Source organism: Chelonoidis abingdonii, chromosome 4 (assembly GCF_003597395.2).
Source record: "Chelonoidis abingdonii isolate Lonesome George chromosome 4, CheloAbing_2.0, whole genome shotgun sequence".
In the NCBI taxonomy this organism is placed as follows: domain Eukaryota; kingdom Metazoa; phylum Chordata; order Testudines; family Testudinidae; genus Chelonoidis; species Chelonoidis abingdonii.
The window spans coordinates 82,130,344-82,157,944 of NC_133772.1; the positions used below are offsets into that span (position 1 = coordinate 82,130,344).

General features: G+C 41.3%; 1 protein-coding gene across 4 annotated transcripts in view; it reads left to right on the top strand.

Moving 5' to 3' along the window:
- PALS1 (protein associated with LIN7 1, MAGUK p55 family member) overlaps positions 1–27,601 on the top strand; it is a 140,706-nt gene that overhangs the window by 66,813 nt on the left and 46,292 nt on the right. For all 4 annotated transcript variants that reach the window (XM_075065348.1, XM_075065347.1, XM_075065349.1 and 1 more), the window contains 2 exons: positions 11,915–12,427; positions 23,843–24,051. In XM_075065348.1, the coding sequence (XP_074921449.1) occupies positions 12,061–12,427; positions 23,843–24,051 (576 nt within the window). In that variant the 5' untranslated portion in view covers positions 11,915–12,060. The remainder of the gene's footprint in view (positions 1–11,914; positions 12,428–23,842; positions 24,052–27,601) is intronic.

Below are 27,601 nucleotides of genomic sequence, written 5' to 3' on the forward strand. Positions count from 1 at the left end.
AACTGGAATGGATATGAGCAACACATCTCAAAGAACAGCAGTTACAAAGGTGAGTAACCGCCTTTTTCAAGGACATAGACGCTTCTTCCGGGTTTACAATGGGGCCCCACCACTACCAGTTTGTGGTCCTCCCATTCAGCCTGGCAACAGCACCAAGAGTGTTCACCAGGTGCATGTTGGTGGTAGCAGCTTACCTGAGGCAGCGGGGTATCCAGATCTACCCATACCTCGATGACTGGCTTGTCAAGGGCAGCTCCAGGTCTCAAGTCCAAAGGGATGTCGTGGTTTTCAAACCACGTACCACTCTCTGGGCCCATTGGTAAATGACAAAAAATAGACCTTAATGCCAGTACAGAAGATAGAGTTCATCGACGAGGTCCTCGACCTGCACCAGAGTGTTCCTGCCGTTGGAAAGGTTCCACACATTGACGAATCTCATTGCAGAAGTCTTTGCATTCCCCCTGACTACAGCTAGGGTTTGTCTGCACCTGCTTGGTCACATGGCAGTGTGCACTTACGTGGTCCGCTATGGCAAGTTCCAGATGTGGCCCTTGCAACAATGGCTGGAGGTGGTCTATTCCCAGTCCCAAGACCCCCTGGAAAAGATCATTACCATTCCCCAGGCGATACATACCTCACTGCGATGGTGGACCGACCGCAGGACAGTCCTGGAGGGGATTCCATTTTGACAACACCCCCCTCACTCCATCAAGTTGGTGTCGGACGCCTTGGCTACCGCCAGACACAGAGGATGTGGTCCTTGGAGGAGGTGAAGTTGCACATAAACATCAAAGAGCTCCAAGCAGCCTGTCTGGCATTCGGAATCTTCCTGCCCCACTTGTTGGGCCAGGTGGTATGAGCCCTGACGGACAGTACAGCCTCACCATTCTACATCAGCAGGCAAGGGTGAAGCGGGCTTGTCAGCTCTCTGTCAAGAGGCACTCTCATCTGTAGGACTTCTGCATCAGCCACGAAATTCGCCTGGAAGCTTGTCACCTTCCCAGTGTCAAGAATATGTTTACAGACCAGCCTAGCAGGGACTTCTTCTTTTGCAACGAATAGTCACTCCATCCAGAGAGAGCCTGCGTGATCTTCCAAATGTGAGAAATTCCCCAAGTGGAACTGTTTGCTACCAGACAGAACAGGAAATGCCACCGGTTTTGTTCTCGGCAAGGTCTGAGCAATGGCTCCCTCTCTGACGCCTTCCTCCTGACATGGTCAGGGAACCTGATGTATATGTTCCCTCCGATTCCATTCATCAGCAGGGTCCTGGCAAAGATCAAGAGAGGCAAGGTGCAGGTTGTCGTGATTTGCCGCAGCGTGGCCTCATCAGCATTGGTTCAGCACGCTCGTGAAGCTCCCTGCCCAAATGACCGGACCTACCATCACAGGACCACGGTCAGCTCTTATGCCCCAACCTTGAATCCCTCCACCTCTCGGCATGGATGCTGTATGGCTGAACCGAGAGGAATGGACCTGTTCGGAAGGAGTCCAACAGGTCTTCCTGGGGAGTAGGAAGCCCTCAACTAGACTGACTTACCTGGCCAAGTGGACCAAGCTTTCCTGCTGGGCGTCTGTGCTGTAATAGAAGTCAATATATTTGAAAATGTAGAAGAAAACATCCAAAAAGATTTAATAAATTTCAATTCGTATTCTATTGTTTAACAGTGCGATTAATCACGATTAATTTTTTTAATCACAGTTAGTTTTTTTTGCGTTAACCGCGGTTACTTGACAGCCCTAATACTTATTGAAAGAGAGTTGCCCGGTATTTAAGGGAAATGAATCTTCATGGCTATTCAAGTGCCAAAACTGTTTACTAATTGAATAGTTTTAGTAACTACTCTGGCAGCGAAAGCTAGGCAGGAGAGCTACAAAGATGATTTTTTTCCAGGAGTATTTGTATGTTGCTTTTCATTAAAATGAAACACAGCATTTCAGATTTGGAAGTGCAAGCTGGCAGAAACTTGTGTAGGCGTTACTGCCACTCCTCCATTATTGTACTACTTACATTTAGTTTTCAGCATTATTTAGAACTTCAGTAGCCTCCTCCAAATTCATAACATTCCTTAAAAACAAAACACAAGCTGGGGTTTTAGTCTGAACACCATAGTATATTTAAAAAAAACAAAACACCCTCAGATTCAGTTCCTGATATTTAACTATTTAAGAACAAAGGGCATTGACTAGTTTAAACCAGAGGGTTTTTAAAATTTAAAAAAAAGGGGGAAAGGCTTAATTGGCATTGCCGTGTCACTTTTCTACTGTGTTTTCCCTCCTCAAACATGTTAGTAATGTTGTTGTATCCGGCCCATTGTCCTAGCAATAAAAGAAGTTGAAGGAAAACTGCAGTGTGATATCAAAGAAGTTTTTAATTACTCCATTTAAATGGCAGAAAAGAATGAATCACTAATATTATAAGTATATGTTGTTAAATTCTTTAGGAATTCAAAATTTGAATCAATTAGTTTAAATAAGAAGCTGCTACCTTGACAATCCGGTATAGAATGGGACTTGATGAAGGAGTCCACTATTTTAATGTGTGGGCCATAAAGGACTTTCAGAGTTCCATCAATTCTTAAAAATTGATTTTTAACTACAAATAAAATTTTATTTTCAATTTTTTAAAAGGTATTCTGACTTTTCCAGTGTCTTACTTTCTCTTAGCATCTGGGCCTTCTACTAGGGAAGTATCAGGAAAATGTAACTGAATGTTCAGTTAGGGAGATACTGAAATAGTTACAGTAACACCTCACTTAAAGTCATCCGGATTAACATTGTTTCGTTGTTACGTTGTTGATTAATTAGAGAACATGTTGGTTTAAAGTTGCACTATGCTTCCTTATAAGGTTGTTTGGCAGCCACCTGCTTTGTTTACTGCTTGCAGAAAGAGTAGCCCGTTGGAGCTTAGCTGGTAGGGGTTGGAACCAGGTTGTGTGTGTCTGTGTCTGTGTGTCTGTCTCTGTCTGCCATGCTGTCTCCACTCCTTCCATTTGTGCTTCCTTGTAGAGTGTAAGGCAACATTAACAACATGTTAAGCCTTAACGGCTCAGCCGAGTGCTAGTTCATCATTAGCAGTAAGGCATTCCCTGGGAAATATCCCATTGGCCACCTCAACCAAGCTTCACAATCCTCATTGCTGTGAACAGTGTTAAATTGTTTGTTTAAAACTGTGTGTGTATGTGTTTATGTAGAGAAAGACATGAGGAAATTGGTTTACCTTAACATCGTTTTGCTTAAAGTTGCATTTTTCAGAAACATAACTATAATGTTAATCAAGGAGCTACTGTACTCATAAAACAGTTTTTAATGTTTTACTCAACATATGTTTTTAATGTTTATCTGTATAAAGTATAATTGCTGCAAATTTCCTTAAAACATTCTTTAAAGAAAGTGAGAAATTTGAGTTCTTCACTGAGGTGGCTGTTTATCAAGTTGTCCTTTTAGGAAGATCAGAACTCAAAAAACATTTTTCCTGACTTAATCAGAATGCAGAAGAGCAGATGTTGGCAGTTGTAAGAAATAGGTTAGGCTGCCTTTTCTCATTGCTGAAGAATTGCAATTTGTTGAGCTCACCAGGACATCTGGAAGACGCTTCCCAAATGGTACAATGGTAACTATGGGACTGTGTTGTTCATCTCCTGTTTAAAACTATGCTGAGGCAACAGGCCCAGGAAAATCTAGTTACACCTTATGGGTTTCTGTAAATGCGGCCCTCAACTGAAGGTGACAATTTGTCTTCTGAACCTTATCAGTCCAACAAACTTTCAGCCCTATGGTTGTGATTGTCCTCTTCTTTGGCAGCATGGCTCATTCTGGAGTTGCAGTGTTATTGGTTACTCTGCTTTTAACTGCACAGATGCTCTGCCTCCCTCTGGATGAGTGGATGGAAGCACAGGGAGACTTCTCCAGTGTGCCATCCTATCTTTTGCTCATACATTTTGTGGAATTCATTGGCTTACACATGCACATAAATCAGTAAAAGGAAGCTCAGGTAGAGCTCTGGTCTTGATCTAAGAAAGTGCCACAAATGACAGGGAATTGTGCTAGCACAGTGTCCTCAGACCTTCAGTGTGCGCAGAGTAAGCTCATGTTGTATCCACCTTTTTCTCAAACACTTGGTTATTGTTTCATGCAAATATTTGATTGTGCTTCAGAAATGTGGTGTATTGGCTTTGAGAAATAGCTATCATTGTCTGTAATATGGAGTTCTGAGACAGTCATTTTTCCTCACATAAATTAACTCCTTTTGTTCCATCAGATCTCTTTTTAATTTAAAAAAGAAAAGACATTTTACTCTGCATAAACATGAAAAGTTGAATATAATGTATTTTTATTGTTTCAGCGGCAGAAATTTATCGAGTAATTTTAGTGTGCAAATTACATAAGCAGAAGTAGATACCATTTGTCAAGTTGGATTGAGAAGTTTACTAATAACTAAATGTTCAGAAAAGTAAATCTCTTATTGATATGACACTTAATTCAACCACACACAAAAACTACATTAATAGAATACTGAGGTTGCAAAGTCAAGCACTCAAAGGTTAAGAAATGCCAGAATTAAGGTTGTCTTAATTTGGTAACCATGTGCTCACTCTTTGTGATCAAGTAATTAAAGCCTACATAGCACAGGAACTCTTAATTCTGGGATTTCCTAACTTTTGTGTGCTTGACTTTGCAACCTCAATGTTCTTGTAATGTAGATTTTTATGTGTAATTTTCTTGGTTTTAAAAAAGCAAACTAGAAAACCAGAAATTCCATCTATGTAGCATAATATTGAGACACTTGCATAACTCATCATCAGGGTTTGAACCTTTAGATCTACTGCACGTATCTGCCACTTGAACTAATGAAGTTACTGATAGCAGTAGAAAGTTGTCATCTTCTGTGGACCTGAAATAGAGGGGAATCATGTTTTGCAAGTGGGTTTTATGTTCACTTCCTGACTGCAGAAGGAGGAGGAGGAGACTCTAAAGCCTGGAATGGAACTCAAGATTCTAGAGAGTGCTCTCTAGTGTGCACAGGCTTTTCTGCCCTCCCCCACCCCCTCCCCGATTGATCCCTCCCTTCTGCTGTCCCCTCTAAACTGTCCTGTCCTGTTTCTTCCTCACCCTTCTCTGATTCCACATTCTATTCCTATTCTCACCTAGCCAGTCCCAGTCTCCACTTCTCAGGCTTCTCATACCAATCTCTTTGCACAGCCACTCTGCATTCCCTCCCATCTCCAGCTTATTTCCCACTCTCCTTTCCCAGTCTTCCCACTCTGGATGTTTATCCCAGTCTCCCCTCACATTCCAGATGTCTAGGGTAGGGAGACTGGGAAAAGAGTGAGAGCAAAAGCTGAGGTTGGGATGGAACACTGAGAAATAGTTGGGCAAGGAAACTGGAAGTGGGGAGAGCAAGACTGGAACTGTCTCCTTGTCCAGCCATTACCAGTTTCACTCCCCCTCCCTCCATGTTCCAGTCAATGTCCTCCCGCTTAGCCTTCTTGACCACTCTGCAGTTGTCAGGCAGCTCCCTCTTCCATGTTTCCTTGGCACCAGCAAGGGGTGGGCGGGAGGGTCATTGAGAGCACAGTCAGTCCTACTGTTGTCAATTTTGGTGCTTCACCTGGCCCTGGACCACAGTGACCAGGAGCTGCAGTTTCAGGGGATGTCCAAGTAGGGTGACCAGATGAGAGACGTGAAATATCGGGAGGGGGGGTGCCGGCGGAGCAACCAAAAAAAAAACAACCAAACACCCAAGAGCTGCCAGAGCATAAGAAAAATTGGGGGCTGAGCATGTGGATCTAAATGCGGAGGAGGCCTGGGATTACTTTAAGTTGAAGCTGCAGAAACTATCGGAAGCCTGCATCCCAAGAAAGGGGAAAAAGACCACAGGCAGGAGGTGTAGACCGAGCTGGATGAGCAAGCATCTCAGAGAGATGATTAAGAAAAAGCAGAAAGCCTACAAGGAGTGGAAGAAAGGTGGGATTAGCAAGGGAAGCTGCCTTAGTGAGGTCAGAACGTGTAGGGACAAAGTGAGGAAGGCTAAAAGTCATGTAGAGTTGAACCTTGCAAAGGGAATTAAAACCAATAGTAAAAGGTTCTATAGCCACATAAATAAGAAGAAAACAAAGAAAGAAGAAGTGGGACCGCTATACACTGAGGATGGAATGGAGGTTAAGGATAACCTAGGCATGGCCCAATATCTAAATAAGTACTTTGCCTCAGTCTTTAATAAGGCTAATGAGGGCTTTAGGGATGAGGGAAGTATGTTAACGGGTGAAGGTATGGAGGTCAGATATTACCACATCTGAGGTAGAGTCAAGCTGAACAGCTTGATGGGACAAAATCGGAGGGGCACCGGACAATCTGCATCCAAGATATTAAAGGAACTGACGCATGAAATTGCAAGCCGTTAGCTATAATTTTAATGAATCGGTTAACTTCGGGGGTTGTATCGTACGACGGAGAATTGCTAACTTAGTTTCCATTCTATCAGGAAAAGGGAAAAAAGTGATCCGAAGGTAAACTTAACTAAGGCCTTTAAGTTGACGATCTTGTATGTAAGGTCTTGGAAAAAAATTTTGAAGGAAGAAGCGTTAAGACATGAGGTTTAATGTAATTGGGAAATTACAACACTGTTTTACTAGAGGTACATCTGCCAAACACAACCTGATCTCCTCTTCGAGAAGGTGCAGATTATTTAGACAAGAAATGGGTAACTATAATTTCCCTTGATTTCAGTAAGCGGCATTTGACAGGCCGCATCGGAATTGTTATTTAAATTGGAAAAGATGAGATCGAATATGAAAATTGAAAGATGGATTAGAATTGGTAAACGGGGAGACTCAATCGGCCGACTGAAGATGACACTGTCAGCTGAAGGAGGAATACTAGGTGGAGTCCTCAAACGGTTTTCGGACCATTATTATAACTCTTTATTACTGACCTTGGCCAAAGAACGGGAATGTGCTAGATAAAGTTTGCGGATAGAACCAAGCTGGGGTAAGCTAACACAGAGAAACCGGATACCATACTAGAAATCTGGATGATCTTGTAACTGGAGTAATAGTAATAGATGAATTTAATAGTGAAAATGCAAGGTCATGCCTTAGGGATTAATAATAAGATTTCGATATACATTGGACGCATCATGGAAAGCAACGAGAGAGAAGGACCTTGGGGTATTGGTTGTTCGCAGGATGACTTGAGCCGCCAATGCGATATGGCTGTTAAAAAAGCAAATGTGGTTTAGGGTGCTATGAGGCGAGCATTTCCAGCAAAGATAAGGAGTGTTAGTACTTTTGTATAAGGCGCTGATGAGACTCACTGGAATAGTGTGTGCAGTTTGGTCTCCCATGTTTAAAAGGATGAATTCAAACTGGAACAGGTCAGAGACGGGCTACTATGATTGATCGAGAATGGAAACCTGCCTTATGAAAGAGAGTCAAAGAGCTTGGCTTGTTTAGCCTAACAAAGAAGACTCTGGGGAATATGCTGCTCTATATATATATCAGGATTAACGTTAGGATGGAGAGGATTTTTAAGCTCAGTACTAATGTTGACCACAAGGACGAATGGTACAAACGGACACTATTAATTCAGGCTTGAATTAGATGAAGGTTCTAAACCATTAGAGGAGTGAAGTTCTGACAGACCTTCGAGGGAGTAGTGGGGGCAAAAAGCATATCTGGCTTTAAGACTAAGCTGATAAGTTTATGGAGGGATGATATGATAGGATAGTTTTGTTTTGCAATGTCTTGGATTATCAGCAGTAGGTCTGCTCAATGTCTGCATGTGGTTGGATGGATGAGACAGGGTACTTGCAGAGGAATTCTTCCTGACTGCTGGCTGGGCAGCTTGCACATGCTCAGGGTTAGTCTGATCGCCATATCTTGGGTTGGGAAGAATTTTCCTCCAGGCCAGACTGGCTGACGCTCTGGAGGTTTTTCGCCTTCCCCTGCAGCATGAGGCATGGGTCACTTGCTGGTGGATTCTCTGCTTGAGGTCTTCAAACCACAATTTGAAGACTTCAATAACTCGGACATAGGTTAGGGGTTTTTATAGAAGTGGATGGGTAGGGTTCTGTGGCCTGCTTTGTGCAGGAGGTCAGACTAGATGATCATGTTGGTTCCTTCTGACCTATGAGTCTATGAGTTCCACACCCCACCCTGCACCAGCTCACCTTTTCTCTGCCTCTACCTCCCCTGAGCTGGCTGCCACGTCCTGCTTCTCCCCCTCCCTCCAGCGCTTGTGCCACCATACAGCTGATTGGTGCAAGCCTGGAAGGGACGGGTGAGGAGGAGGAATGCAACGTGCTTGGGGAATAGGCGGGGCCAGGGCGGGGATTTGGGGAGGGATCCAATGGGGGAAGGGCGGAGTCAGGGAGGGTCTGGAGCGCAAGCCCCCTCTGCCTGTGTGCCAGAGGGCAAAATATCGGGATAATTTGCATACCGACTGAACATCGGTCAGGACATGGGACAAACAAGTAAATATCAGGACAGTCCCAATAAAATCGGGACGTCACCTTGTGTCCAAGTGATAGTAAACCCAGATAGTTTGGCAAAGATTGAGCAACTGAAAACAGGGCTGTATAATGGGAAGTTATTGGGCAACCTGAGGTGGTGGTGGTAGCTCTACCTACGATAAACACTGGCCATTAAACACATGATATTTTGTGTAGCAGTTATATATTAGGTTAAAGTTGCAACTCTCTGTACGTGTAGAAATGGTACAAAAGGAAATGTTGCACCTGGCCTGGGCTTGGAACTGACATAGGACTACTGCTGAACTGCCTGATCAGTTTTTAAGATGCTTCAGTAAAATGACAGGAGCAGTAGCAGGATGTACATAGCTTCTCTTCCAACCTGGCTCCTCAGTGTGTGTGTCTAGCTTTTTGGGGTCTTGCTGTCTTTCCTTCTCCCTCCCAGCTCAGGGCTGGTTGGAGACGTGCAGGAAGTGCACTGTAGAGTTTTGCATGTCAAGTTGCATGACAGCCAGCTGACCCTCTAGGTCCCTCTCCCCAGGGCTCCAAAAAGAAAAGCCCTCCCATCAGTCTCTCAGGAAGCCCAGATGAGCCCACGCCAGCTGGAGGGAGAGAACCTTGGGCTCCTCCTCTCCATGGCCTAGAGGTGGGAGGAGATAAAATTCCCTGTGGAGAATGAGAGAAACTGTGTAAAAGAGACCAGGTGCTCATGAGGAAAGAAGAAATGGTGAGAGTGGTTCAGTGCACTGTTTTCAACAGAGACTGTGGAAGCTATACCTCTGAATGCCTACTGTTGTCATTACCTCCCAGCTTTCCCTGTTTCACATAGCCTCTTGTCAGTGTGCTGCCCCTACCTCAGCCACCTTTCCTGTGAAGTTCCCCTTTAGAGCTTTATTTCACTGTTAGATCACCGAGAGGCTGGACTGTGGAGGTCGATAGAACCCAGACTTGCACCATAGTGACTGCTCATAAAATGTAAATGAGGGGAAATGGAAGATTGTTGACTGCTTCTGTGCACTTCAGAGAAAGTAGCCTGAGCTTCAGAGGAAGAATTGTCTCCATCTCACTTCTCATTAGTAGTACTCAGCCAATCATAGTCAACGTCATTTTACTTTGCAACCAACCAACCAATATATATGATGTAATGTATTAATCATATAACTGATCCAGCAGCACAATGAAATTCGAATTGTCAGTCTTTATCTTCTAGGTGTTTAGGCCAGGATGTCTAAAAAAGACTTAAAGCTCCAGCAGTAGGACCATTGCTGACAACTCCATTCCTCAGGGATTGGAACTTTGTACCATGAGGTAAAGCATGTCTGCACAGGAGATAGTTTTCTTGGGAACTAGTCTGGGACTGTGGAACAAATTAATATTTAAAACTCAGGTCTATCACAGCTAGAAGTATCCGAAAAATGCAGTTTGTCAACCTGAAACTGTTTGCAAATTTATGTCAAGTTTGGTCAAATAGTTTCAACCAAACCAAAAAAAAAAAAATCAAAATGTTTTGGAAATGTCTAAACCAAACATTTCAGTCTGACATAACTCGAAACTTTTCCTTGAGATTTCAGGAATTTTAACAAAAGTAAAGAAGGACTAGATTCACAAAATGGCTGGAAGAGGTGTCCTCCTTATAGCTTTTACCCAGTGGTTAGGGCACTCACCTGGAGTGTGGGAGACCCAGATTCAATTCCCCTCTTCGTGGAGAAGGAATTTGAGTATGAGTCTCCCATATTGCAGGAGACTACCCTGTCTCCTAGGCTGTGATGGGATAGTCTGAGTTTTCTTCATTTTGCCTGGTGAAGCAATTACACTTTGTATGAATAAGTAATCATTGGAGCAGGTTTTGATCTGGGGTCTCCTACATCCTTGGTGAGTTCACTGTTCATCACTGGATCAAGGAAAGAGTAAAAATGACTCTGCAGCCTGGTGGTTAGGGCACTCAACAAGTATATGGAGACCCAAATTCAAGTCTCTGCATTAATGACTATTTATTTATACAAAGTGGAAAGATTTCAACAGGCGAAATGGAGAAAGCCCCATAACAGAATATCCCATGGCAGCCCAGGAGCTAGGGCACTCTCGTTCAATGTTGGAGACCCAAGTTCAGATCCATTTTGCACATCAGCCAGAAGGGGGAATTGAATCTGGGTTTCCCACATCCCTTCTGAGTGCCCTAGCCAGCCAGTTAAAAGTTATAAGGAGAGTATTACACACCTTTTTCCTCTTCCAGCTGTTTTGTGAATCCAGTTCTCCTTCGCTTTTCAAAATGAAAAGTTGAGTTAGGTCAAAATGAAACTTTGTTTCAACCTGACCCAAATATTTCTGACTTTTGATTCACCAAAAATTTTTGCTTTTGGTTCAGAAACTTTTTCCAGAATTGCCAGAGAACCCAAATATTCATTTATTCACCTATCTCTAATCATTTTTATTCCAACTGATATGCGCACTTTGACTTGCCATCTCCAATAGACATAACAAAGGAAAAACAAAATGAAATGTAAGAGACAACAAAAGTCATACCAAATCACTACACTGAACAGATAATTCTCCCTGTAGGGAAATATGAGAGAGAGAGAGAGAGAGAGAGAGAGAACAATCCACACATGACAGATGTCAGTAGTATCACTTAATACACTGTTGGGAGGCATTCAGATGTCACAGTGATGAGTGTGGTATAAGAACCTGTATAGAATAGATATAAAATTTTACATGAAGTGTGAAAATGGGTCCTGACAACTGGTGGTTACATCCCTCAGAACACTTTTTTCATGAAAACAAGGTTATCAGTAATGGTCAAACTCCAGTCCTAGTGAATTTTATTCTGTCGACTTAATTCCCCTTTCCATTTCAGCTGGATACAGTGTCCTTTACTATATATTCAAAACTGTTGTGTAGTTTATGCTGTTCCCTTTCAAACAGCAACTATCTTCTACCTGGCCTTTAATGGTAGATGGCTTGTATGGAAACGCCCCAGTCCTGGGAACACATACACACATGAATATCTTTACACATGTGCATAGCCTCATTAAACTGTGTGACCACATTCATATGTAAATATTTGTAGGATTGGTGGAATAGCTTGAGAAATGTCTTGCAGTCCTTCAGAATGAAAAGAAAAATATAAGAACTGTGAATGGCAAGTTTCAGAAAACTGCCAGTTTGCAATCTTGTACATAAAGTGGTAGAGATTTTGCACTTAATCTGGAAATATTATGAACTTAAATTTTTTAACAGTGATGAACTTAAATGTTTTAACAGTGGTGCATGAAGACTACTAAACTGTTAATTGTGTGGCTGCTACATTGAATAATGCTTGAGTTGGGGAAAAGTGTGCTATATAACCGTAGAGAAAAATGTCAGGGTCAGGAAGTTATAAAACTCTTACTGTTTTTCTTGTTAAGTAACTCAATTATTCATTTTTTTTTCAGTTTTTTTCACTAGATTTCTTTGCTGGCTATTTCTTCAACCTTGGTCTTCTGATGCAATATCCTTTGAAATTATAATGGGTTTTAAGTGGGAGCATGAAGAAAACTGGCCTTGTAACAGAATTTGTATGTGAGAAGTGGTACAGATTACTATAAATAACCATGACAACTTCTCATATGAATGGACATGTTACAGAAGATTCTGACAATGAAACAAAAAATATGGGGCCTGCATCTCCTGAGGAACCTCAGAAGCACAGAGAGATGGCTGTTGATTGCCCTGGGGATTTGGGGTCAAGGATGATGCCAGTACGACGAAGTGCTCAACTTGAGCGGATTCGCCAGCAACAGGAGGACATGAGGCGCAGGCGAGAAGAAGAAGGAAAGAAACAAGAACTAGACCTTACTGCTTCAATGAGGCTTAAGAAACTAGCGCAGATTCCTCCCAAAACTGGAATAGATAATCCTATGTTTGACACAGAAGAAGGAGTCATTCTGGAGAGTCCTCATTATGCTGTAAAAATATTAGGTAGGTGAAAAGTACAAACTCAAGGAAAAATACTTGTTTATATGCAAATACTATTTTAGGTCAGAAAACATTAGTTGGTTAGGCTTATGAGAGAGCTGAAGCAATGAGACACAACTTTCAACCTCTGTTGGGGGAAAGAAACACTTAAATTCCAGCCTTCAGTTTCCGGTTAAAGTTGAAGATAGTACAGATCCAACAAAATTCTGTTAGTGATGGAAATTTGATCAGTAGTATAAATTACACATTTTAATTTTACTTTTTTTTGTCCTCATCATTTAGGATCTGCTGGAAAATATTTTGAGTTTGTCCATGTCTGACTACCTTCAAATGTATACAGTAACTCCTCACTTAATGTTGTAGTTAAGTTCCTGAAAAATGCGACTTTAAGCTAATCCAATTTCCCCATAAGAATTAATGTAAATGAGGGTGTTAGGGAATTTCCAGGGAAATTGATTTCACCAGACAGATTAAGTGTTAAACAAACAATTTAATACTGATACATAGTGATGATGATTGTGAAGCTTGGTCAACGTGGAGGAGTCAGAGGGTAGGATATTTCCCTTACTGTTAAATGATGAACTAGCAATTGGCTGAGCCCTCAGGGGTTAACTCTCACTCTACAAGGCAGCAGGAACGGAGGGAAGGGAGACAGCATCGCAGACAGGGACACACTGTGTGTGTGAGAGAGCGAGAACTGCACATTTCACGCTGACCTATTCTTAAGTACACTGCTTTGTTAATTAGAGCAGCTTGCTGTGACCGCAGCTGCTGCCAGCAAGCTCCCTCTGTCCTGAGCCCTGTTATGTCCCCCCTTGCTCTATGGAAGATGGGGTAAGCGGGGTGCAGGAGCAGGGGGGAGAGGGACACCCTGACATTAGCCCCGCCCTTCCTCCCCTCCTCACCACAAGCAGGAGTCTTGGGGAGCAGCTCCAAGACAGAGGGCAGGAGCAGCACGTGGCAGTGGGGAGAGGGACAGCTGAACTGCCAGCAACTGACAGCCTGCTGGGCAGCTGTTGCACAGGGAACTTAGGGGAGCGGGGAGCTGATAGGGAGGCTACCAGTCCACCCTGGTACCGAGCCCCCACCAGCTAGCTGCAGCAGGCTGCTTTTCCTGCAAGCAGTGGACAGAGCAGGCGGCTGCCAAACAATGTTAGAAGGGAGCATTGCATAACTTTAAATGAGCATGTTCGCTTATTAATCAGCAACGTAACAATGAAATGTTGTTAACAGGGACGACTTTAAGTGAAGAGTTACTGTATTTAAGTTATAGCTCCTAATGAAGTTGTAGTAAACAATTGATTGCTGGAGTATCTATTCATGACCATTAATAAGATATACATTCCTAACCAATTTTTAATGTCTGGGTAGTGTTCCAGTTACAGGTTCTCCTCCTCTTTCTCAGAGTGGAATCTTGTGATCCATTCTCTCTTCTGTTGGGAACCAGGTGTACTACCGCATGATTGCTTGTCTCCCTGCAGGCCTGAATGGGCCTTCGGCTCTGTTTGTTCTCTTTAGGAATCTGTTACCAGTGATACTGACCCAACAGCCTTCCTAAAAGTTTATTTAGCAGTTGGATCAAAGCATTAGAGAACAAATGTTTTAAAGAAACAAACAGTTTATGTGCATATTTAGTTTTATCAGATGTTATGCTTCATTACAAGAAAAATTATGTTTCCCTCTTAAATTACAGTAACAGAAGTGACCCAACTCACGTTCTCCTTGAAGGCCAAGAAGTCACGGCTAACAGCATGCCCTGCTGTTCTTGATCTTCCGGTTTTCTTTCTGTGTCACAAATCTGAGCCCAAATACCATATGGCTCAGTAGCATTTGTTTTCAGGGTCCAGACAGGTTTTTTCCAGTCAGCCAGGGCACCTGCAGTCCCTATCCAGGAGAATACATCTTTGATAGCTGCCCCATTGTTTTTACAGTTAGACTCATTCAGACTCAATAATCACTGGATTTATAACTGTCTCCCCTGTGAGTGGTGATGTTGTAAATTATATAAGAATATGGGGTTCCTTCAGCTCCTTTTGTTAGTCTAGCATACAGTCTTAGAAGTCAAACACAAAAGTCCCATTTTAGACTCATCAAAGTCTAAATGCAGGCAGGGTCATTTCATGACAGTTATTCATTTTATTTTAACATTTCAAGCATAATCCTGTTGTAAATTAAGAATACAGATTACTATAATCCTATAGTTTTGGGAGTCACACTGTTACAACTGGACAGTAAATCACATGTAAATAGTATGCTGAATTAATATAACTTTGCAGCTAATGTTCACTTTGAGTTATTTGAGTTATCAATAATTTCTTGCAGATTATTCAGAATCTTTCATTTTCAAAAAGAGAGCCACAGTGAGCATAAAATAAGATGTATGTGGAGAGGGAAGTAGTATCTTCACATTGACAATGCAAAATTAGTAGTCAAATTGATTCTTTACCACAGCAGCTCCTTAACTCTTAATTGTATTTAGAGAAAACACTACACCCCCGAAAAGTTGACTTTGATTAAAGTGACCATATCTTGGTTAGAGGCGCTCCCCCTGTCTCCCAATCAGGTTAGCAAAAACTGACGTCCATTTGTTTTTCTCTCTTCTCTCCTCTCCCCTCCCCTCCCCTCCCCCAAGCTTCCCGCATTCTTACTGAACCCTTTCTAGCCCAGGACGTTTGGTCACTTATGTGCAGCCAGATACCTCTGGTTCAAATGCTGATGTGCTGAGCTTTTGTAGGCTCTGCATAAGTAATTTTTTTAGCTCTTGCCTGTGTAACTTCCTAATGAAAGTTGGGGAGGAAAAAAAACTTTTTTTAGATTGCTGAAGTTATGTTTTTAGCTTTTAAACTGGAACAATGCAAACATAGTTAACCAGTGATAACTAAAAATGAATTTCATTCCAGAACTTAACTGTTGAACTTTTGTATAACTATTTCCTTCCTGCCTTCCTTCTGTTGGGCAGAAAGTTTTTGTTTGCGTTAAAGGGTTTGTCCGCTACTTCTATTAGTTGTATGTGTTTTCTCAGCCAGAAAGAGTCATTAGGAGTTTGTGGCAATCTAGTTCAGGTAAAGATTAACCTTGTGTTTAAAGAAAAAACACTTCTGGGACCACCCTAATCATAATAGATTCTGTCCCTTTAAATCAGGTTCAGAGATTCTTTTACATTTCTTTGTACCACCCTTTCCCTCTTTGCTCATATTTATGAGCAGAGAAAAGAAAATAATCCTGAACATCTACAACTGAGCTATTTCCCCACCAACCCAGGTCATCACTGTGGCAAAGGCCAAAGGGATGTTGCCACATTGCACATCAAGTGCTACCTGGATCAATCTCTGCCTAGGTCCTCAAAGTAGTCTGGCTGCCATTTGCAACACTCCTGCTGTGAATTGTAGATGTGGGTGGCAAAATGGTGAGCTGATTAAGAGGTTTTGATGATTTTTCATCTTCACACATAGGAACATATGAGTTTCTCCATATGATTTGGAAAAAAAACTGAGTTGGGTCCTCAATGTGGAGGTACTGGTTTTTTTGGATCTTCAAATTAACGTAAGGCTGAGATCGAGCTATGTAAGTTTAAGCAAACTACATTTTAAATTACTACAACCTCCCCACTTTTGCTTTTTGTCATGTGAATCCATTCTAGTTTCTTAGTGGTGTCTCCTTTTTGATATTAGAATTTCCAGAGCACAGAATAGGGAGACACTGTACAGTAAATAGTTGGATATCAAGAGCAGAAATTGCTATTTCTTTGAGATGCAGGCAGGATTTAATTGTAGTGCACTTGATAGATTTTAGTCTGGTGTAGCAATTTGCAGTTTCCGCTTGGAGACAGGGAGATTAGTTTTAAGCTAGTTGGATGTTTTTGTCAGAAGTGCACATCCATTGGAAGGTATCCCTTATGTAATGTGCTATGGATTTGGAAGCATTTCTCAATTGCAGTACAATGGAAATTTGAATATCTGCCAGTCAGTAACCACATATAATAGGAAGAAGCCTATACTGGTTAGGAAAGTGACAATCCCACACAGTATTCCACTGAGAATTTTGAGAGTCAACAAAGTTTAGAGGTGAGCTACCAAAACTTGTTTCCTGGGCACTTCCATAACCTGCGGGAAGTTCATTAATATTTGTTATAGGCAAGGCTGGTAGTACTGGCTATTTTTAATGTTGCCAGACACTGTCCATATTAAGACTCTGTTTTCTGTTGCATCTAACTTTGGAAAACTTAAACCATTTGGGCTGAAATTTTTCATGTTGGCTGCCTGCTTCAGGCAGATTTTTAAATTTCAGCCATTTCTGAGAACAGCTGGGGAAAAATAGGTTTTGTCCATGTTAAAAATACATTTGGCAACCTTTTCTTTGAAATCCTCAAATATTTCTCTGCATTGGAGCAGGGATTTGAAATTTGTCAGGCAGGGTGGCTGTTATGTCAGGGTTTTTTTAGCTGTTCCTGGGAAAATCTGCCCAAATATGATTAAGTTATAAAAAAAAATCACAATTCATGCATGCTCAGTAGAGACTTTCTCAAGCTTAACAGCTAAAATCTCTGATTCCATCATTGCTGAGCATGTTCCATTCCCTCCCAGTTCCTGTGTGTGACCAGACTCTGCATATGCCATCCCTAAAGAGTGGCTAAGCATGTTCCAGCTCAGGGCTGTAGAGGCTCAGAAGGACTTTCTCCATCCCTCAGTGAGGCCAAGCATTGGAACTGTGAGCAGAGAGTCTGTCTCTCTTGTGCTCTGAATGAATTCGTTCTCTTCCCCCCCCCCCCCCCCGCTAGCACAGCCGTATCCTAGAGGAGGAAGACATCTAATTAGAATGTATAGTGGACAAGAGCAGGATCAGCAGGAAAGGAAAGAAGTAGACTGCAACTGGAATTGGGTGGGGAGGGGAGAGGAAGAAGTGATACAGTGACTGAGTTGCAAGGGAGAGACTGGGACTGGCTAGGAAGGAGATTGAGAGCTGGGTCGTGGTTGAGGGCAGGCTGCAACTCATTTGGCTAGGAGACTAGGGGTATGGCTACACTTGGAATTTCAAAGCGCTGCCATGGCAGTGCTTTGAAGTGTGAGTGTGGTCGGAGCAGCAGCGCTGGGAGAGAGATCTCCCAGCGCTGCACGTAAACCACATCCTCTACGGGTGTAGCGTGCAGCACTGGGAACCCCGCTCCTAGCGCTGCCGCCCTGATTACACTGAGGCTTTACAGCGCTGTATCTTGCAGCGCTCAGGGGGGTATTTTTTCACACCCCTGAGCGCGAAAGTTGCAGTGCTGTAAAGTGCCAGTGTAGCCATACCCTAGGACTGGGAGCTTGCGGGGAAGGGGAAGCTCAGAGAGATTAAGCAATAGGCTGGAAGCTGGTGAGAGAAATGGGAAGGGTCATACTAAGCTTAGATGAAGAGCTGGGACAGAATTGGTATTCAGTGGGCAAAGAGACTCGGACAGGAACGTGTGAATGACAGATTGTTAATGAGGAGCCCAGTGAGAGTAGAGGGACTGGGAACCAGCTGGTGGGGGGTGAGGGGGATCAGATCAGGTTCAAGGAGGAGGAATTTGGGGGCAAGGAGAGTGGGGGACAAGAAGTTGGAGTGGGAAGGAGGGGACTGGGTACATGAAGGGGAAGAGACTGTGAGCCAGGGGAATTTGGACTTCGACAGCTAGGCTGAAAGGAGAATAAACTGGCTGGGCTAGGGATACTGGGACTATGATGACCCTGCAGAGGAGTGGTGATTAGGACTGGGACAAGGATCTGGGGCAGAAAAGAGAGAGGACTGGGACCAGTTATGAAATGGGGGAGAGGGGTCAGAGTTGGAGGAAACAGGCAGAAGAGTTTGTGCCCACAAGAGCACACTTGCTTCCAGTGACTGTAATGGAGCCCAAGCTTCCTAAGTCTCACTATTTTTCTCCTGTCATCAAATGTTTGTGAAATCCTCTGGTTAAGTGTGTCTCGTCTCATTCTAGCACTTGTCCACTAGAGCAGTGTTTCTCAATGACCAGTCCATGGACCAGCGAAGACAGCAAGCCAGTCCCTGGTATCAAAAAAGTTGAGGAATACTGCACTAGAGCACTAGGATACCATAGTAATAAGTGCTCTAGAAAAGCAGGGTTTGAATTTTGTTCAGTAAATAAGGCCTAGGACCAGACATTAAAGAGGATAAAACAAAGTATTGATTAGTTGCTCATTAATTGAGCACAGTCTTGTGCACTTGAAAGAGATGGAGTCTTGTTGGAAAAAAGTGTGATCGTATTATTAAAGACTGTCAGAATGTACACATAGAAAGGGGCTGAATCTAGGTTGCATAGGCAACTATTTCAGCCTGATTTTAAGGAATGACAAGATGTTAGTAGTTGCGTATGATTAATACCCAGTTCAGGATGACCTTGAGTTCACGGGTCAAATCTGAGGTGCCTGCTGCAAATCTAAGGAAAATTGAGTTTCAGATTAAATGGTGTAACCTTTTGCTCTGTAATAGTCCATGAGGAATCATATTCAACCACTAAGACAGCTAGAATCTCCAAGTTGTAATATAATGGAGAAGACAAGAAAGTAACCAACAAAAAGGCTCTTCAACAATTATACTGTCCTTTCTTAGGGCTTTGTTAACTTGTATGCATGTCTTTTTTTCCCCCACATTCTGGATTCATCTAAGAACTGACACTTTTTTGCTGAACTTCAGAATAAGACTGTCTCATTCTGAAGCTTAGTGGGTGGGAAAAAAAAGCTAGTTTAAGAATACATTTAAAAAAAAAAATCAGATATGATGGGGGAGTATGGGAGTCCATTATGAGCAGTTCAGCTCTTTTGTTGAAAACATACTGAATGCCTGCCTTTCAGAGGGCATCATGCTAATTTTAATAATAAACAGCTTCAGTTGCCATGAGGTTCGTAATCAATGATTTTAAAACAGCGGCAACAAAAAAGAGTTAGATGTTTGAGAACTGCTGCTGTAGTTTTAAACTTTAGCAACCTGCGGACCCAGGTCTTTTATTTAAATTTTTTTGCGGATCCCCAAGTCTCTACTGCTGCTCCACCTCTGCACCTCCTTTTCCCTGCCTCTTCCATCCCCCATGCTCACCCTGTCCCCACTCTTCCTCCTCCCTCCCATCGCCGCCTCCATGCCGCTGAACTGCTGTTCCCCGGCACGCAGAAGGCACTGGAGAGAGGGGAAGGAGTTGATCAGGGTCTGCGGACCCCAGTTTGAGAAACACTGAACTACAGTTTTACTTCATGTCTGGTAATCTGCCAAAAATGCTACATTAGCTGCTTGGCCTCTTCCTGACTCAACTCTTGTTGTCCAGGAGTGGGTCACTGTAAGAATTACACGACAGAAGTATTAGCAAATTCCTTAAATGATTATTATGACTGATTTTAGTCAGGGTTAATATACAAGAAAATATTAAACTGTTATCGTTCAGTGGTTAAAAATCTACAAGAACAATGGATCAGTATTTTATGGGCTTTTTTAAAACCCTAATGAAACTCTGAACAAGTGCTGGGCACAAATAGCAATGCTGGCCCAATTAATATAAACAGTCCTCATTTTTCATAGTTGAAAAGAATTCGTTTTATACTCTAATGCCTTTTTAGTGCCAGGTGACATACAGAGATTTAAGCAAGAGAATATTTTTGGATTTTAACATATTCTGATTAGAAAGCACCATAGCTGTTTCTTAACCCAGATGTCTAGGTACTGCAGAGGATTAATGAGAACTTGAGATCCCAAAAAAATATGAAATAAATTAATCTATTGACATGAACAATTTGCATAGGTTAGAAATACATGTCTCAGTTAATATTGTGGCTCCTATCCATATTGTATATTTGAGGTATATGCAGTGTGTAACCTATATTTAAAATAACAAATGACAGCTATTATTTCCTTTCCCTCCTTTTCTGATCTGCTAACATGTCAAACTGCAACAGGAATCCTCCCCTGCAATTGCGTATTTCTTTTCTCCTGCCAGGCTTTTGATTAATACACACGTTACATAGTGTTCAGACATTTTCCCTGCCATTTCTTAAACCAGCAGGAAAGGCTGCAACTTTTCTCGTAAACGGGGAATAAAACAAGGAGTATTTGGGTGGAGAAATAGTCTTTGATATATAATGGACCTGCAGTTTCAAAAAGAAGCCTCACTTTCTCTGTGAGTAGAGATGGTTTACCTTTCCTTAAGTAGTAGTAACTTTTTTGTCTTAAGAAAAATATTTATAATTGAAAAATGTTCAAAGGTGGGAGTGGATATAATAGACTGATTTTCTCATTGGCGAGTAGTGTGGAATGAACTGGAGCTTATTAAGTATACTGTACACAGATGTATCCCTTAACCTAATATTTTCCCAGACTCATATTTCGGAATCCTAGTTTCCAGTAAGATCATTCTAGATTTTTATGTATATGACTGAAATACTTATTAATTGGGTAACTTGGTATGTATAGGCATCTGTCTTTTAAAAGTGCCTGCACTGTGGGAATGCCTAATTCCACTCCCATTCCTCCTTTATCTGCCCATGAAGTCTCTTCCCACCATTTCCTTGCTGTTACATGTTATTTTTGTGTCTCACAGACAACTCTGACCTTTAACATATGTGCACGATCAGTGCAAAATAACTGCCGAAGGAGGAGAGTGTGATGGACACATGGAGTGCAAGATTTTGTAGGGGGCTAGGAAGGAAAAGAGGAGATGGAAACAGTCAGCTGTTTCTGGAGTGGGTAGGGGAATGTAGAAGTAGCCAGGAAGTGGGCTGATGTGGGTACAACTGTGACCTGTATAGGGGGTGAATTTTGGGGTTTGTAAAGAGAAAAGGAACATTTAGAGAAATAGAAGTGAGAGGAAAAGTACATAATAGACAAGGAGAGTGAATGGAGAGTAATGGACCGAAGTAAACTTGAAAGAGATATACCATGTTTAGGTTACATTTGTTGTATGTATCTGGTTAGTGTCCCACTGGCAGAATGAGAGTCAGATTGCTGGATGTAATTAGGTGTGTAACAAGGATGATAGGACAGATATTTCTAAAAAAATGCATGTTATTGCCCCTGAATTTTTCACTTTTCTGTGAGAGTCCAAATCTTTTAGTTCTTCAGAACCAGTCACCATTTTGGTGATCTACATCCCTCACTGTACAAGGGGTTTGCCATTTGACAGTGCTGTGTTGGTGAATACTCTTGCCAGCTGATCTGGAAGGAAAAGTAAAGAACAAACTTTAGGTACCACTCTGGGAATGGGGATCAGGAGTATGGTTTTTTACATAGCTGCATCTATAGTTTTCTGCTGAGACACTGATTACCTTAGGATACTTTATTCTAATATGCATTTGGCCTTGTGTATGAAATATCCAGTAATACTATAAACCACCTGTACTCCATGGTCTCTCTCCTGGGGATGAGACTGGACAGCTGGTGCTGGACTACAGTGCAGCTGCTGCAGCATGCCCCTTCCCCAACTGCCCTGATGGTATAGGGGACACTAGGGTCATGAAAAGAGATAAAATGCTGACATTACAATTGGAGTCTTTGATCTGTGCTTTGCAAAAAAAATGCCCCTTCCTCCAGGGATCTGCCTTTGCCTAATCCTAGACACTTCCTCAAGATCCAAAGATACAACCACATGCCTCGGTTTCACATGGAGGACAGTTGCCTACATCTTCCCCCAAAACACCTTCATCCAGGTCTACTGCCTCTACTCCATACTTAGTGTCACTCATCTCCTTCCTCAGTGGTCTGACTAAACAAAATAGACAATCACTGCAGCTCTACAAGGCTTCAGAGGAGCATTGTTAGAAAAGCCACAAATTTAATTCCAACCCTTATGCAAGGCATTTCCCTGTTGTGTCTTCCTATAATGTTAGAATAACTCATCCCTTCCACCCCAGAAATGTCTTATCTTTCTCTGGTTCTGTGATGGATAAACACTCTAAGCAGCACACAGTGCCAGATGCTTTCTATAGCCTACAAGAGGGACTTCAACCCAGAATCCTCCTCAGAATTTATGATGAAAGGGGCTTTTAAAGCCTTTAGAGAGAGCAGAAAGTACTACTTTAGAAAGATGATTGAGCAATAGGCACATCTTATGAGCAAAAATATAAATATGCATGCACACATTAATGCCCAAGACCCTACTTACCAAATTGGGATCTGCCCTTTAAAGATTTATCGGGAGCACTAAGAGTTGTAAAGTTAGAACACCCCAGAGGATGAAGTGCATGAGGCAGGAAATGACCAATGGGGAATAGTCAGAAATTCCCTGATCTTCAATCTCAAAAGAAGGAAGGCTTCTCCCACAGAGGCTTTTATAGTCTTAATCTCCCTTCATGTGGTTCAAATGCTATTCAGATTACTCTTAGATTAACCTGTGTTCAATATGGAATACTGCATTGTCACCTTCTTATTTATCCTTCTTCCAACTTCAGTCCTCAACTGCCTGCTAGAGAAAGTTGTTCTACGGGATTGGTTCCATTTTCGTTTGTAACACAGCTAATTAACTTTTTATAGTCACTCAAAATGAAAACATTAAGATTAGTTTTAAATACTGTATATTGAAATATCACACTCTTGCAACAGTCCTAAAATTCTACTTTCTGCTAAGAAATCTAAGGCCTTTTAAACTCTCCCCTAAAAGCAAATTTAGTAAAGTATAAAAATGCAATACTAAAAGTTATTAAACTCTATTAAAATGTATGTTCCAAGTAGAATTCACAACCTAATAGGTAAAGTGATTTGTAGTCTGACTTTTCCTACTGTGACACACTAAAAACGTACAGAATTCGATATGGTAAGAAGATTTTTTTGTGCTTTTTCCTCTTCCCCCTGTCCTCCAACCTTTACGTTCAGAATTGCTCAGTATAATTTTTAATTTAACTCTTGTCAGAAATAAACTCTGTAAAGAGGAAATGGCACATATATACCTAATACAAAAATAAAGCTTTTAATGCAAATATTGTGAATGTGTGAAGAAGATTGTATTTGAAATAGGGTTCTCTATTTATGAATATACAGTAAAGCATCAGATTAGTTTAGCAAAACTGCTAACTTTTTCATATTGTAAAATATTCCCTCTTTCACAGTCTATTGTTAATGGCTTTTGATTATTAGACCCTGTTATAGCAACCCATTATTTTGGAGAAGCTAAAGAATGTGAGATATGAATTGCTGCTGTGATCTGGAACTTATCTGCAAAGATTTTAATCGCCTTTTTTTTGCTCCTAATTACATTCATTTTCCCTTTTCTTTAGTTATGATCTGCTCTGCAGTGTGAGGTTTATTATTAGTGGACTAAATAATGAACAGTTGTGCATGCATCATTGCTCATTCAGTCAAGGTTGAACTGCTATCTTTTATACAAATCTTGGAAGTTTAGAATGTGCATAACATAATAATAAGCTTAACCTAATTCTCACATCTATTTTTTTTTTTCCTCCTGCCCAGAAGTGGAAGAGCTGTTAGCTTCTCTTAAGCATATCCAACACACTTTGGTAGACCCCCAGAGCCAAGAGGATATCTCTCTCATTTTACAGCTTGTCCAAAATACTGATTTTCAGAATGCATTTAAGATACACAATGCTGTCACAGTGCACATGAACAAAGCCAGCCCTCCGTATCCTCTTATCTCCAATGCGCAAGAGCTAGCACAAGAGGTATGTATAGTATTAATCTCCATGATATATTTTATAACTTGTAATTTGTATCACTGGAAATATATTCAGTTTTATCTGTGTATATCAAGCTTGTCTGAATTATTAGTAATCAAAGTTGAAATAAAAATGGCTCTTAATATATGAATAGTCACTGATTACTGCATCCAGGAGTGAAATACCTTTAAACTTTGAGATAATAGCTCAGTTTTTCATAGTAAGAAATTTAACAGCAAAAAAAAGTACAGTACTTAAGTGCAGAATATTACACCATTTAAGTGCAATAAAAGGAAGGGTGCTACAGCAATAATGGGAACATTTTTCACAGTGCGTCATATCAGTGGATATTGTTCACTTACAGTGGATTCGGCATTCTTCTGAGTTTTGAACAGAATTTCGAGGATACCCCTGAAAATGGATCAAAATGAAATTCCTGAAGAAAGTAAACTTAACCATATTTAAAGTTCTTTAACTGTTCCAATCCTTCGGTGTTTGCATCTTGGAACTACAGATTCTGTTGTATATATAACTCAGTGTTGCTTAGTCGTCTGGATTGGTGATATTGTCTATGCCTACCTTAACTACTGATTTTAAAATGTCACTTAAAATCGGGATAATTATTTTATCCTAATAGATCCTAGGTATCACAGGAGAAATGGGGTTGCAGAGTTCCTATGGCTATCAGTCACCAAATAGCTTTCATTTCAAGGCCTGGTCAGAAAGAGAGGCTTCCTGAAAACTTGGTTGAAAGCTGCTTAGACTCCTAATTTAGTTTAAGAATGTAGGACAGTTTTGAGTTATCCCTATGCTAAAAGACCAGTACATGAATTTAAAAGGCGTGGTATTTATACTTGTTCCCCGCTTCTTTAGATCTTGGGGCTGCCAGGGACCAGTTCAGCCCCCAGCACTGGTTAGAGCAGGTTGTTCCCCTCCCTCACCTTCTGATTCTGTAATGACCAGGGAATACTTAGGACATAAAACTTTACTGGTCATATCTCTTCCCACCCCTGGAACACCTCCCAGGTATCCCAAAATAGTCCCTGTGATAAGGTCTCTGCCAGTTCTGCGACCTCCTGTTCTGAGCAAAGGGTGTTTATCTGTAGACAAAAGAAATATTGTACAAAATAAGCAAGACTGAATTTATTGTGCTTTGAGAGAATAGAATATATTACATTCATTTGTTAGAAGTCCTTGCATTAATGAAATAATTTTGGCTGTCATTAAAGGGCCTCACTGAGGAGAGAGGATTTTTGCTAGCAGGATTTATTAAAGGTCAGAACCAAGAGACTGGAAAAATGCATATTGAGCCAATAAATGAATACTGCAGTTGATTGCAACAAACTTCCAACTCCATCACAGTAGAGTAATTTAAATTTTGAGAGCCATGTACCCCAGTCACCATGTTTACCAAGTCATACTATTTAGGAACAAGTGAGCACCTGATATTTCTTTGGGATTTTTAAAATGAGACTCAAACTGCACTTGAACAGCAGTCTAATTTAATTTTTGACACTTTTTCTAGTTTTAGAAATCATATAGAATTGTAGAACTGGAAGGGACCTTGAAAGGTCATCTAGTTCAGTCCCCTGCTAGCAGGATTTGTTAAAGGTCAGACAGACCCAGCAGACTAGAAAAATGAAGATTTTCATAAGGTTGGTTTTTTGGTTTTGGTTTTTCCTATTGATCCAATTAACTACAACTTTTGAGTGTGAGTCTTTCGCTCTTGGCCACAGATGAATTACTTGCATTTTTTGAGAGTATAGGAAGTTCATATTTTTTGTTCACAGATAATTTGAACACAAACTTTAAACCATTTTAGCCATAAAGATATGGCTAGTCTTTTAGGAGCTGCTTAGTAATTTTCTTTCTCTTCCCCATCCTTTGACTTAGCTTTACAGCATGGATGCTGGTTTGATTTCCATCCTCTAATATTCGTATCTTCACTGCTTGAAAACTGAGTACAAACAGCTTTGGCATCCAGGTGTCTCCGCACCACCTGTCCCCTTCTCTGTAAGAGCCTGGCTTGTTGAGGGAAAGCTAAGTGTGCCTTATCCATAAGCGCCATCAAATAGGCCTCAGCTTCATGAGCTGTGGGAGACAGTGCTAGAAGATGAGTGCAAAACCATTTTTCAGAAGAAAGTGGAGAAGGTGCCTGTTTTTTGGGGACCTCTTTCAAATATTAATTGCAGGACAAATATGTCTGCAGTTCCAACTAAGAAGCCACATAGAAGCCAGTATTTGTGATGATATGCAAGGACCTGTGGATGTGTCCGTAGGAAAGAAACTCATTCTCAAATTGAAGTTCCTGTTCTTCCCTTCAAGGAATCCAGACTGTTTGGAGATATTCTTTATTCAGCCCTAATGCAGTTTCTGGGAAGAAAACCTCCTTTCCAGCTCTTGTTTTACTGTTCTGCAAGCCAAAACCTTCTTCCACATCCTTAATGGGAGAGTCACAGAGCCCTCTTAATGCAGGAAAACTTGTGTAGGCTCACCCTTCATAGTGCCATTCTCCCACTTCCCTCCTTCCCTGTTTTAAGTCCAACTTGAAACCTTTAAGGACCGGAAAAAATTGGGCAGAGCCAGTTCTGATTCTTTTTGGAGTGGGAGAAGAACATAAATATGCAACTCCATTGTTCCGGAGGTCAGGTTTTTTTATATCTAACAAAAGGAGGTTGCAATTTATAGAGTTCTGGCTGCACAACTTCGAATTGTAGCAGCTGTGTGTGAATGTGCGTTCATTTTTTAAAAGAGAAAACACAGGCAAGTAAAAAAACAAAACGTATATTAATTCATTGTTAGTCACAAATTTGAAATAGAAAAAAGGTCAAGAAATTGATCTGGCACTCCTGTTTTATCTGCCACATTGTACATGTTTTGGATTACTCTTTAAGCAGTTGAATGTATAGTTTAACATACAGTATAGGCAATGTGGGTGAACTAAAATTGCTGTAAGAATTTTGTTAGTGCTTCTTCACTCTTTAAATTTGCAATCCTTAGAGTTGAAATGGATTATTGGCTTTATCTTTTAGAACATTTTAGAATTTCTTTACATAATTGTACTATGCTAGTTTTAGCAGTTCAACTGGAGTGTTTGTGGGAGCACATATGTAATTTTGATAAGTAGGCAGCAAAAACTTATGATTTATCTATTTTTCTAGACACCTTACTTTAATTAAAAGGCTGAGTAAAGCTTGCAGACTTAAGGAATTTATCTGGAGATTAACTCCCTAAAATAATTTGGTGCACTCTGACTCTTGAATATAAATAATGTTAATCAAATGTCATTACGTTGATTTTAAAGTCAGTTAAACTTGATAACAATGGGGGCCAGGATTAGAGGAACATGGTCTAAATGTTGATGCTGTAACAGCGTTTGATATGACATTCAATACGGTTCATAATTTTTGGCATAGAAGAGCACCCTCCCACCCCGTGCTTCCCGGGCGACCCCTGGTGGTGGCGGTGCCCAGGTGGTGGAGCCGTGAATTTTTGTTTATTGCCCGTGAGCTGTCCGTGACTTTTACTGAAAATACCCGTGACTAAATCATAGCCT